This window comes from Lissotriton vulgaris, chromosome 8, assembly GCF_964263255.1.
Source record: "Lissotriton vulgaris chromosome 8, aLisVul1.2, whole genome shotgun sequence".
Taxonomy (NCBI): domain Eukaryota; kingdom Metazoa; phylum Chordata; class Amphibia; order Caudata; family Salamandridae; genus Lissotriton; species Lissotriton vulgaris.
The window spans coordinates 372351523-372364894 of NC_141696.1; the positions used below are offsets into that span (position 1 = coordinate 372351523).

At 46.7% G+C, this 13372-nt stretch overlaps 1 protein-coding gene across 6 annotated transcripts in view; it reads left to right on the top strand.

Moving 5' to 3' along the window:
• The window catches only part of RPGR (retinitis pigmentosa GTPase regulator), a 420762-nt gene that overhangs the window by 298117 nt on the left and 109273 nt on the right, over positions 1 to 13372 (top strand). For 3 of the 6 annotated variants that reach the window (XM_086934147.1, XM_086934148.1, XM_086934150.1), the window contains one exon: positions 2561 to 2722. The exons of the other annotated variants lie outside the window; for them this stretch is intronic. In XM_086934147.1, coding sequence (XP_086790273.1) covers positions 2561 to 2722 — 162 coding nt within the window. The remainder of the gene's footprint in view (positions 1 to 2560; positions 2723 to 13372) is intronic. 6 annotated transcript variants of the gene reach the window in all.

Consider the following 13372-nt stretch of genomic DNA (forward strand, 5'->3'; position numbering starts at 1 on the left):
TCTTGTGAGACGTGTCTATTCCTCCACATATATTCTTTTGATCTCTGGACACTTCTACTTGTACCAGAGGTAGCCTCAGGTGAGGCAGGCACCCAGCACGTCAATCGATCACCCGATGAATACGCCATGACTCCTGATGGGGCGGAAAAAAGATACACCGCAAACGACAATACCAGGATGTCTATGAGGGTTTTCGAATACAAACCAATGGTTTTGTAGAAACAAGTGTCCATTCTATTTTTGATTATTGAACGTTTACCTAGGGGAAATGAATGGACTTCTAATCCTCTTCCCTCCTTTTTTGATATAAGCATAATTTTTCATGTCTTGTAATTACCTTACAATTTACCAAATGTCCTAAAATCAGTGTAGCACCACCAACAATATGTAACTAAAAGTCACAGAAACATTGTTTACAGGTCCTCATTTACAGCTGTCAAAAAGTAGTCATATCATTGCTATTCTCCATTTGGCCAGTACTAGGAAACACAAATGTATTCACAGCACACCAAGGCACCTAATTTGAAACTTAATTTTGCTCAGATAGGAAAACATGGAGGTACCAAATGTCCTGCGAAAATGCAAAACATAGGGCCAGATGTAGGAAGCCTAATTCTGGCCGGTAACGGCCCAAATTACCGAATTTTGGCCGTTACCGACCGGAATTAGGCTTTTCATATGTAGGGGCTTGAATTAAGGATTCGGTAATTTACCGAATCGGTAATTTAAGGAATCGGTAAATTACTGAATTCTTAAATACCTATTCAGTAAATTATCAAATCCTGATATGTAGGGAGCACTCAAATGAGTGATTTTTTCCATTTTAGAATTTGTTCTTTACCACCAACTACAAGTTGGTGGTAAATTTTGAAAACCCTAAAAAATGCAATGTATGTATGTGTGCCACATGTGCGCCCATACACAATTCAGGGGTGCAACAGGGTGTCAAAGTGACACCCTCCCACCCTTCAATGTTTCCCCCCTTTTACCGAATCGGTATTTACCGATTCGGTAATTCCCATTCATTCCTATGGGCCTTAAGGCTCATAGAAATGAATGGGGTTTACCGATTCAGTATTTACCGAATTTTACAGATTTTGTAAAATGTACTGATTGGATACCTACATAGCATTTACTGATTCTGAAATACCGAATCGGTATAATTCAGTATTTTAGAATCGGTAAATGCTGATTATCTACATCTGGCCCTCATTCTCTTTGGAATAATTCATCTGTATACAGAAGATACTGTCTGTTACTCATCAAATTTCAAAGGTTTGAATGAAGAAATAGCAATTATTATCCAAGGTGAAGGAGACAACGTTGAGAGCCTTCCGACCAGAGGCGTAGCGTGGGTTGCCAGCACCTAGGGCGGACTGTTAGCATTTACTGAGACCCTTCCACCCGTCCAGTATTGAGACCCTTACCCCCAAGCACATCTATTAGATGTTAAGAAAATATTAACATATTGCGCCCCTAAGAATTTTGCGCATGAAGCAACCGCCCCTGTAACCCCGCCCATGCTACGCCACTGCTTCCGACTCCTCTCTGATCCGTAACTAACTGGGAACACGGTCTCTTTTGGATAATAAGCATCCTCATCTAGGGGCGAGGGTGCTCCTTTAGTGACTTGAGTGCAGCGCACCCTAGTGGTGTTCTTGAGGTGAGGCTTGCAAATGTATCTTTCTGTACATAATAGTGAATTGATGGATAGAGGACTACAGTGCACCTAGCATCACAATCCCTGGCCATTAATGGATTACTGACTACAATACCACATAGGGGCACTTAGGTGGCAATCAGACAGCCAGATATGGTGTACGGAAAGATGACCTGTGATGTTATGTTAATGGATACTTGATAAAGCACAATGACTCGCCCCGAAGGGGTATCGCTGCACTGAAGCAGCAGACAAATAGAGAAGCAGCCATTATTACCACTAGGTCTTAAGATTTTTTTTAAACCTCAGAACTCCGTGCTACCCTAACGAAGAAGTAAAGCTTGTTCCATTGGTACGTGGCCAGATAAGAAAAAACTCGTCCACCAAACCTAGAAATACGAATATGCTGAGGACAAAGAAGAAGTTGATTCCTTGATCTACGATTTCTTCTATAAAGATAGGGAACCAGTTTGTCCTGTAGATATTTGGGTCCATTGCCTGACAGAGCTTTATGCGTCAGGCAGAGAAGACCTGCACCATTGAAGCTGCGAGCAACTTGAGGCTAAATGGGAGCCATAAACATGGCCAGGGAGTAGCCATTGTTACCTTATCACGTCACTTGCAATTCCGGCACATATCATTAATGGGGAACCAGAACTCGCTAAACGCCAAGTGTTTTTTTACAGCAGGCCCTTGTTACCTAGCTAAACCTTGTCAAACGAAGAATATTTGTTTTTACATGGAGCAGTATGAAAAAGGTGAAACAAATTTGATTAAGCAAATACGTTTTTGTAAATGTACTTTTATTTCCTGGATTTAGATTGATGTATTTACTATATTTGCATAATGCAAAGGTCTTCTAGGCCAAATACACTGAAAATGTATGGTTTCATTTGACAGAGTTCAGAGTTGACAATGGCAGATAGCACGTCCCAGCAGGAACCCCAGGAGCAGCGTGTAGTAGTAGAGGTGATGAATGCAGACAACCAGGTAGAGAGTGACGTAGGTAGCCTTGCATCAGAAAGCACTGACGTTGTGATGAAGACTGGTAAAACTATACAGGTATTTCTCTCTCTGATGTCCTCCAGGGAATTGGGGTTTCTCTTATTAACCTTTGCTCTAAGGTTCAGTCTCTACAAAATATACGGTTTTATCCTAGGATATTTCCGATTTATGCAAATAAGACTACGCCGCCTTTAGTCCTACGCAGATAGGATGTTAACTCCGCTGAAAACGCATTGGTGGAAAAGTGGCCTGATCTCACTGTAATCATGCCGGGGAAAGCATAGGCAATATGTGAATGTTGTTACTTGTTAATCTCCAGGCATTCCAATGTCCAGAATGATATTCAGATTCCTTTCTCTCATGGGAACTGTTTCGTTTTATTTATCCATACATTTATTTATATTAAAGTTTGTTTATAAACTATCCAGTAAAAAGCATTATACAGTCATATATATTAGATGCCTAATACAAGTTAGTTTTTCCATGCAATCATTACATTTGTAACACAGATTCACCTTCTTTCAGAGATTAAAATATTTTCCATCTGTCAAAAACTGCTAAATTAATCAGATTAAGTATCAGACGAACTGTAGACTCTACATTATTATTTTTTAAAAGAGATTATATGGCCTAATCCCTAAAACGATGTTATTTTTACAGTATAACACATGACTTAATGTCCCCCTGCATTCATGCTTGAACATGTAGCTTTGGGAAGCAGTAGCAGGGCAGTTCTAAACGTTAAAAATAGATTTGGACTTATTAATTAATAGCTTTGTAATAAATCTCATGCATGGCTCCTATGGTGTCCTAATGGGATGTTCTGTTGACCAAAATTGCAGCTAAGGGCCAGATATAGAGTTTGGCCATCAGGGTACTCAATCATGTTTGTGATGGTGCACACTGTCCATGAAACTCTGTCGGTCTCCCTATTTAGAGTTGGGCCACGGGTCAGCTTTCCATTGGTGGTGACTCTGTTGGCGAAAATCTTACTCCGATGTCCTGACGGAGTGCATCTCTCGTCCTATTTAGGGCTGACATCCTGTTGTCCTTTTTTTCTGCCTGTCTTCTCCAGACAAAATCTGTTGGTGAATAAAATAAAAATAATGACCCCCACCCAGGAAAAAGCTCCTGGGGTGTGGCAGTCATTAGTTATATGTTTTTAAAACCAAAATCTCAATTTCTGAGTTTAAATTTGAAAAACAAAAATGGCCATCCTCCAAACTTTTGGTACCTTCAGATGAACCGCTATGTAGGAGAGTAGGATCTGCCTACTATGGTTACCCCCATTTTTTGCTGGTGTTTCACTGTTTTTCGACTTTAGTCTGGCTGGGGCCCTGCTATTCAGGACCCCAGCCTAGCTACTTCCTCTCTAAATTGATTGCATGTACTTTAGGTACACTCCAGATTGGTTACTGGGTTACCCTTGTGAGTCCCTAGTATATGGTATTTTATTTATTTATTTATTTATTTAAAGAGTTTTATATAGCGCTGGCTAGACCCGAAGGTATCAGAGCGCTTTACATGAGAATCCACAATGTAACAGAGAAAGTTTAACAATTACACAATACATCCAAAATATAGGCAATACAATTAGGAGAGGAGAGAAAGGAGAGAGAAAAGTAGTGGGGGGGGGGGGTGAGAAAGGGAGGATAAGGGAAGAGACAATAAGGAGAGACGGAAAGAAGTCTGTCTAAAGACCGACTGGGTAGGTGGCGACCAAGGAGGGATCCACGGCCCATCTCCCCTATAGCTAAGCCAGGTAGCTCCATCGGGCATCAGGCAAAATAGTTCAGTCTCAAAACATTGAGAGAGGAGGGAAGGAGAGACATAAATAGAGGGAGGAAGGGGAGGAGACGACAGGAGAGATGAAAGGAAGTGCAACAATGTGGTTCAACAATATACCAGAAAAAAGATCAACAAGTAAACATTATATCAAACAATCAGCAATACATTAGGGGAGGAGAGAAAGGAGAGAGAAAGTAATGGGGGATAGGGGTGGAGAGAAAGTGAGGATAAGGCAAGAGACAACCGTAGAGACGAAAGGAAGTCTGTCTAAAGACCGAGTGGGTAGGAGACGACCAAGGAGGGAATCCACGGCCCATCTCCCCTATAGCTAAACCAGGTAGCTTCATTGTGCATCAGACAAAATAGTTTGGTCTCAATACATAGAGAGTGGAGGGAAGGAGAGACATAAATAGAGGGAGGATGCGGGAGGAGACGGCAGGAGAGACGAAAGGAAGTGCAGCAATGTGGTTCAACAATATACCAGAAAAAGATCAAGAAGTAAACATTATATCAAACGATCAGCAACACATTAGGGGAGGAGAGAAAGGAGAGAGAAAGTAGTGGGGGGTAGGGGAGAAGAGAAAGTGAGGATAAGGGAAGAGTCAACCGTAGAGACGAAAGGAAGTCTGTCGAAAGACCGACTGGTTAGGTGACGACCAAGGAGAGAATCCACGGCCCATCTCCCCTATAGCTAAACCAGGTAGCTCCATCGGGCATCAGACAAAATAGTTCGCGGACAAGGGCATGTGAGGGCAGTGGACAGAAGCTGGAAAGAGTAGGAGCGGATAGGGGGGAGTGTTGGGGAAAGGGAGAGGGGGAAGATAAGGTCAGGATAGTTGCGGCAGCGTTAGCCCGAAGTCCGGCTGGGTAGGTGATAGTCAAAGGAGGGAGCCCAAAGGCAATCTTCCCCATAGCTAGTGAGGTAGGTCCACCGGGACCATCATACAAAAGTTTCTAGGTCTCAGCTTTTCTCCCTGGGGCTGTTATAGTCGCCATCATGGGATGTTTCAGCCTAGATGAGTTTGCAGCTTTTGATCTCCCAGCAGGGGTGGTGTACACCCAGGGACATTTCAAAGCTCCCCCTTTGCAGCACCATGTGGCCCTTCTGCCTCACTTTCTAGTGCCCTTCCGCCACCTTGCGCACCGCTATCATTCAGTGGTTCTCCTCCTCTCAGGTCTGCTCTCCTTCAGATTCCCCAGCCACCATTGATTGCAATCATCCCACCAGGGGCCTTCCATATGAGTCAGGAACGTGCAATTGGCTACACTTTCCTTTCCTGGTTCAGTCCAGCGGTGCTACACGGCACGTCTCACCGTGTGGGCCTCTCCACCCGTTCGAGCAGCCAAGATGGCGGTCGGGCCCAAAATGGCAGTCATTTACTATTTACTAGTGCTGTATTGACTTGCAGTGGTGAGTGCCCAGAGAAGTCTTCAAGCACCTCTAAGGCGTTGTACAAGGTGAGCAGGGCCAAGCACAGCTAGCAGTATTCCAGAGAGGCCTACTGAGAGGGAGACCACCAGTGTCAGTAGGTCCCGGAGATTAGGCACGGATATTCCATTTCGCCGCTACCGGGGGATAAGCGGCCGCCATCTTAGGGTCAGGCAGGGCGGAAAGATGCAGCATCAAGGCAGTAGCGTTACTGCCGCTGTAAGTGCTCCAATCTAAACGCTACCTGAGCTGTGGTCACGATCCGCACTGGGCTCTCCTCGTCTGCTCGTCGCCTGGCGGCTGCGAGAGGGGCTCATCCTCGCAGACACCGCGCCGTCATTTTGTGTGCCGCTCGTTTCTTCTACGCGACGTACTAAGGTACTAAGGGAATAGGTACCCCAGAGGCCTACCAGGGGCTGAAGCATGTATTATGGCACCCCTAGGAAGCCTTCCAAAATGGCACCACAGGTCTGCTACTGCAGCCTGGGTAAGGTGGTGCATGCACCCCTTACTAAGATATAGGTTACCTATAGCTACCTTTAATCACTGACACATATAAACCTACAAGTCATTCCTATGCCAGTCCTTATCAATCCTGAAGGCAGAGTGCTTGGTTTTGTGTGAGAGGGTGCCCATGCATGAGCAGGACCCCTCTGCAGCTTTCGGAATCTATTCTCTGTCGCTGTTCTGTGATGCAGCCAGACCATATACGCATAAGTGCATTATAACCTCGCGATAAATGCTAACTTTGGAATGGCTGCATGGAAACATGTTGTGTTTGGTGTCAAACAATTTGGAATCCTATTCCCCCCGCCAGTACTGGTGGCTGGGTAGAATTCCACCCTTCTAGAGGGAGAAGACATGTACACAGTTACCTAACCGGTAATAGTTTAAAAGAGCCCCCACATTACAAAATGGATGCTGCAGCCACAGACACGAGTCTGACCTCCTGCTGCTGGATGAAACTCCGGCAGGGGAGGCCTGGACAATAGGTTTCCTGTCAAAGGGAGGTGTAACCACCTCCCAGACAGGCTTTAGTGTATTGGGGCTGGGTGGGTGCATTCATAGAATGCTTTTCAGACAGTGCTGGGGGCACACTTGGTGTCCCTGTGCATTCCCCAGTTCAAACCGTTTGTAGAGGCACTCAGCCCCTGGTCTGGCGCAAAACTAGACAAAGGGAAAGGGGTATAACCACCCCCTCCCTGGGTCCTCCCATAGGTGGGACCCTAGAGTAAGTTCAACCCCTAAACTTAGTATAAGTATAGGAACCCAGTCCTTAAGGCTTTAGATTACACCTGGACGGAACTCTGCAACATATATCCTGGAACTTCTTCATTCTACTCCGAACAGAAGATGGAAGAATCTCCCTTGGGGTCAAGGAGTGACTCCCCTGTTCAAACAGGCACCAAAGAAGCATCTTGCCGGTCTGCATTTCCAAGGCCCCCGCCGGATCCCGATGGATTTGCAACTCAGGACACGGACTTCCAGACTTCTCAGAGGCCGACACGAGATCCCAGCAAAGCTGAGTCCCGCAGACCTCACGAGGGACATGGAACCGGAACTCCTAAATACAGTGCACATTTGCAAGTGCATCGACTTCCTGAGCTTTCCCAAAATTGTGTATTGGGCTACTTGTAGTCCAAGCCCCTAGCATCCTTTGCACCGAAGATTGTGGGCCTACACTCCACGAGTGTTCTGTGGGCCCGCTTCGAGCATTTCCGCTCGAGGCTCCTTCGCAATCCCTGGTCCGTCGATTGGTGGGTCCCCACGAAGGTAACTCTTCTGTTTCTTGGGCTTTCCTAGTTGCTCCAGACGTGTTCTGACTCCCCTCCAAAGGTGGAGTCCCTCAGACGTTGCTGGTCTGCACCAAAGCCAATCTTTCCTTTCTGCGTGGGTTGCTGTTGCCAAGGCTTGTTGGGTCCAATCCGGATACCGACACCGCAGCACTTGACATCCTTTGTGGGACAGCTCGAATCCAGCTCCTGGTCATCGTCTGCGCCTCCTGGTTCTCGTGGCTGAAGAGTTAAGCTTCACCTTCTGCACCTGAAATCACCCGACATCGGTGGGCATCTTCTCAACGCCTTCCTGGTCACTGGCAAGTGATCCAGACTCTGTCCCCTCTGCTTTCAGGTTCTTCAGATCTCCGATCCACTCTTGGATCCATCCGGACACGTTCCACTTGGTCGCCTGGTGCATTTTTCAGCAGCTCGCCATAGAAAACGACAATAAAACCCAACACGAAAAGACACCTATGTTTCCTCACCCGGCTTCCCTGGGTGAGGTAACTCCGGTGCTCCCATGGGTATTGACTCTAGAACTGCCTAGTTCTAAAGGGGTTTGCTCCAAATCCAATTCTAAGTGTCCCTAATCTTTAAAATTCTAATTACAACTTTCTCCATAGAAGTCAATGGTGATTCGCGGCTGTGTTAAGACACTGCACGTGTCCCCCGTGGGTCCCCTGTGTCACTACCTTGGGTGGTTTCTGGTTGCCCCAGCAGCTCCACAGGCCCTAGGCCTGGTCTCTAAGTCTATCGTGGTTCTTATACCACTTTCTTAGTATATGGTTTGATACGCCCCTAGAGCTAACCATATATTATGCTAATTTACTGTGTGCTAAATAAGTTTACTGTATGTACTTTTGTTTCTAGCCTCATAAAGAGACTAGAGGAATGTGTTTAGAATAAATATATATATATATTTTATATATATACCTGGTGTGGTTCTCCCTTCATTTGGTCATTCATGAGATTATAGACTGGTAGAACAAGCTGCTTTACATTCCTTCAAGACTTAGCCTGAAGGCTGCTCTCCACAGCTACCACTAGGATAGCTTTCTATATAGGTTGTTTTTAAACCTACCATCAATAAGGGTCGTTTGGACTAGTGCAAGGTGACCACTAGAATAGTGGATAGCATATGCCAGGCCAACTTCTCACACGCTATGACACGGTACAGAGATCACTGCTCACCAGAGGTGATCTGCAAATGTTGCAGTCCTCTCTGTTTGGATAGTGGATGTGATGTCCTGCACCACCCTGACAGAGAGAGTAAATACTACCATACCTTAAATCGGGCCCCAGATTTATATTTCTGTGATGTAACACATTGCTCCTCCAGTACTTACTTCAGTTACTCCAGTGCTTAATTTGAGCCGGTGATTTCCGGTGTTCGGTGCCAAAACTTATTTCTCTGCCCTGGCACTTATGACAGTCTGCAACATGGTGGCGCTGTCTGCCTAAATTAGGGATGAGCACAACTATAGCTGTTTATTAATTCAATATATATTAATATTAACAAATACCTGCCACCCAAACCATTCTTATAGGTTCGGGGACTGACATAGTGTGAACTGTCACACTTGTAAGAGTGTGATGGTTAGTAGTTGTGTTGGCACTACCACCGGCAGTGCTGGGGCAATGGTGGTGCAAGCTGCAGTTTCCCCCTGACAAGAGACCTTGCTCTTTTTTTTAAATCAAATTAAGCACTGTCTGTTCCTCCATATGGTGGACCATTGCTCTTTGTTTCTGATATTAACCTCAACAAGTACATACTGTAGGATCCCTGCTGTCCATATAACTTGCACTACAGCCAGCAAGTATTTCATCCCATACAAACTGGGAGTATATCAAAGCTGCAAGACAAATATTATCTAACATAATTGATCTCGAAATTATCATTTAATTGCATAAGAGCTTTACGGTCATAGACACAACTTATTTCGTTTATAAAGCAGAAGTCGCATTTTCTATGTATGGTATAAAAAGACTCACTAGATGCTATTGTTTGATGTCTGTCTGGGTGCGAAAAGGCTACAAAGTAAGTGGACAGATTTGTCGTTCCTTTAAAGAAAGTGGTTGAGAAAATAAGACCACATGATAAAGTAATAAGACTGAGTATTAACCAATTTGTCATTGATGCTGCATCACCAATATTTAATGATGTCGTACCTTATTGAAGCCCTGGGTTCGAAGTATACTTCAAAGGGATTAGTGAAAGTCGAACACAAATGTCAATTGGTTAACTCAAGAGGACTAAATGAATCACTTTTAGTAAGTAAGAAAAGCTTACCAAATTAGAGTTGAGTACACTTTTGTTAACAAGTTAATTACAGGTGTAAGCAATGGCAGCTGGTGAATTAGAAAGCAGTGGGGTGAAAATAAGTCTTTCATTTTGACTGAGCAAGACGGCGAAGAAAGTGAGCTAAATTGCTAGGCCTCAAAATGGGTGCACTTTACAGCAAAATTCCTTTTTAGTTCACTACTCCCTTTGTCGTCGGAGTAGGGAAGGAGATGTATGTTTCTAAATTGGAGTCAGTGTGGCCTAGTCCTAGAGTCTAAAGCTACGGACTATGCAACATGGGGAAGCAGTTTCGAATCTCCCTGTGCCAAAAAACAGAACGCCATTTGTATCTTTTGTGAAGCGCTCTTATGTCCTTGGGCAAGGTTTGCTCTATTTAAAACTGCCAAAAATAAAATGTGAAATCTGGCTGTCTCCAGGGCTCTAATCTCATCATCCAAGAATTGAGGACAAAGCATTAACATTTGATGCCACAAAGAGAGACAAGTCAAAGAGAATATTCCAAATCAGTGGGGTGCAGGATAAATAGTTCAGCGGATCATAACAGAGCAGCAAATCAAATACCAATAAGAATCGAAGCTTTTTTTTTTTGGAAGATCATTAGTTTAAATTTTACTAAAAAGTACTGTTTTCCAAGCACAAACGTACTAAATGTACTGTACTGTTTTTCAAATGGAGTTTTACACATATTCTTCATAGAAAACTCCCACCCAAACGTATATAAAATAACATTTACATCTGAAAGAAACTATTAGTTATGGATTCCTCACCTTAGAATTACACCCTGGCGTCAGACTGGTTCCGGAGAGTTTTTTCTTCAACAGTACCCCTGCGCGTCAGTAGGTGACGTCGGTCACCTCCGCGTTAGTTGTTCGCGTCGTGATCGCCAGAATGATGTTGCGGTATCTACTTAGACGCCGCCCCTGCACGCTGACATCAGTTCTTTCTTTTACTGCGCCAGCCAAAGAAGATCCGGAGAGAGTGGTACCTCAAGTCACTTTTTTTACTCTCTTTTTTCGACTTTTTGTCTGCATCTTTTCGAGTCATCCGACTCCTGGTGCACAGGGGGGTCATCTTGGCGGACTAGCTTCAAGCCTTGTGGCTCCTGCCACAAACTGATGTCGGTAACGGACCCCCATCTTGTGTCTCTGGTGTCTGGAGCGCGACCACAACCTGAAGTTTTGCTCTGACTGACGGGTCATAGCCCGAAGTCTTTTGCCGGATCAGTCCCAAAAGCTTCTGGAGGCCCGGCAGTCTGCTCTTCTCAAGGACCCGGTCAAGAGGGAGGTGGCGAGACCGGTCACGGAGCATCACCACCACTCCTCATCGAAGTCTTTGTCTTCTGGTAAGTCATAGCACAAAAAGAAGGTGAAGAAGCGCCGGCCCTCTTCGCGTTCTCCCTGTCCTTCCACCGATGCAATGCGGGATGCAGAAGGTAGTCATCCGGCTCCGCCCATGGAGCCTGTTGGGTCTGCCTAGGCCTTCCCTCCCTTCCCGGGAGCTGGAGGGACCCCTGCCCAACTTTGCAGCTTTAACGAAGCCCTTCACTCCATCCTTGGGCAGCCCGACTGTGCCGTTGTGCCTTCAGGCCCTGTGGACTCAGCTGGGGGTTCTAGGCTATCGATGCCAGTGGCTTCAGCTCCGGTGCCCCCAGGGATCCAGGCCTGGTTCTGTATCTGCTCCGGGCAACCTTATAACACCTCTTCCAGCGCCAAATCCATTGGCAGCAACTCTGCCCCCTCCGACGCCGGTTGTGTACCCAACCAATGTCGTCCCTAGCCTCCAACTCAACATGGACACGGAGCCGGACAAGCATCGACCGGCGTCGGTACTGGCATCGACCAGTATTTTTGATTCCCTGTTCTCCCCTGGTGTTCCCTGTCGCCCTGAGTGGCTATCAGAGGAGGATTGGGAGGGGTCTGTGGACCCTCTGGCGGACCAGTTAGAAGAACCAGACTGGAGAGAGTAGTTGGGAAAGGACAGTGGTCTAGACACCAATCCAGACCATGGCATGCTATCTCCCCCTACCGTGGCTATGGAGGAGAGTGCATCATACGCAGTGGTGTTGCATAGGGCAGCTGAGGCCTTAAACCTTGAGCTTCCTACGGTGGCGGTCAGGACTAACCTCCTGACCAAGGTGCTTCAACCGGTGACGGCCTCTTCAGAGCCCCTGCTGCCATTCAATGAGGCCCTCACGGACATCCTTCTGGGCCCTTGGTCCAAGCCCAACACAGGTGCCCCGTGGATAGGCTGATTTCCCGAAGCCACCACCCGGCCCCGGGTGACCCTATTTTCCTCTTTCAACACCCTACCCCCTGAGAGCTTGGTAGTCCAAGCCTCAACTTCCAAGGGCTCATTCCCTACCGCTCCACCTGATAGGGAATCCAAGAAGCTGGACCATCTTGGAAAGAAAATGTTTTCTTCCTCCAGCTTTGGAATGCGGTCGGTGAACACCGCATGTCTCTTGGGCCGTTACTCTCATTCTGTGTGGGACACGGTCGTGCAGGTGCTGCCACAGAGCCCGTAGGAGGCCCGGGCCATGCTCTCCTGTGCAGTTGCCGAAGGGTGAGACGCAGCCAAGTTCACCATATGATGTGGACAGGACACCGCTGACTCGCTGGGCAGGATGATTTCAACGTCAGTAGCTCTGAGATGCTAGGCCAGGCTGAGGTCCACTGGCTTTTCGGGTGATGTCCAAGCTACGCTTTTGGACATGCCCTTTGATGGCCGTCCCTTGTTTGGCGACAAAGCAGACAACATGCTCGAGCTCTTTAAGGACTCCAGGGCTATGGCCAGGTCCTTGGGCCTCGCTTTTACCTCTCGCCCACGCAGTCTGCTTTTTGCTTCTTTAGTGGCTGTGGAAGGAGTGCCTCGCCACCTTCCGTCCAGAGCCACAGGCCTGAGCAAGCTGTCCAACCTCTGCGCTGCCTGGCGGGCCAGTCCAGCAGTGCCCGTCTGCAGCAGCCTTCAAACCCCCCTAGCCTGACCTTTCAGGGCCACCATTCACCAGTGGGCGGCTGGATCCGCCATTACCTCCCCCACTGGCTCAACATCACGTTGGACAGGTGGGTTTTGCAGATAGTCCAAAGAGGCTACTCCCTCCCCTTCGACACTACCCCTCCATCCGTGCCACCTCAATTCCATTGCATGTCGGAGGATCACTTGGTCCTTCTCTGCCATTAAGTGATAGCTTTCTTGGCCAAGGGAGCCATCAAGTGATTTCCTGCCCCAGCGGTACATTGTGGTGGTTATTCCCACTACTTTCTGGTGCCCAAGAAGGACGAGGGACTGCGTCCTATCTTGGATCTCAGGAACATCAACCGCTTCCTCCGGAAGGAGAAGTTCAAAATGTTGACTTTGGCTCAGGTCCTGTCTGCCCTCAACCCTGGAGACTTAATGGTATTGTTGGACTT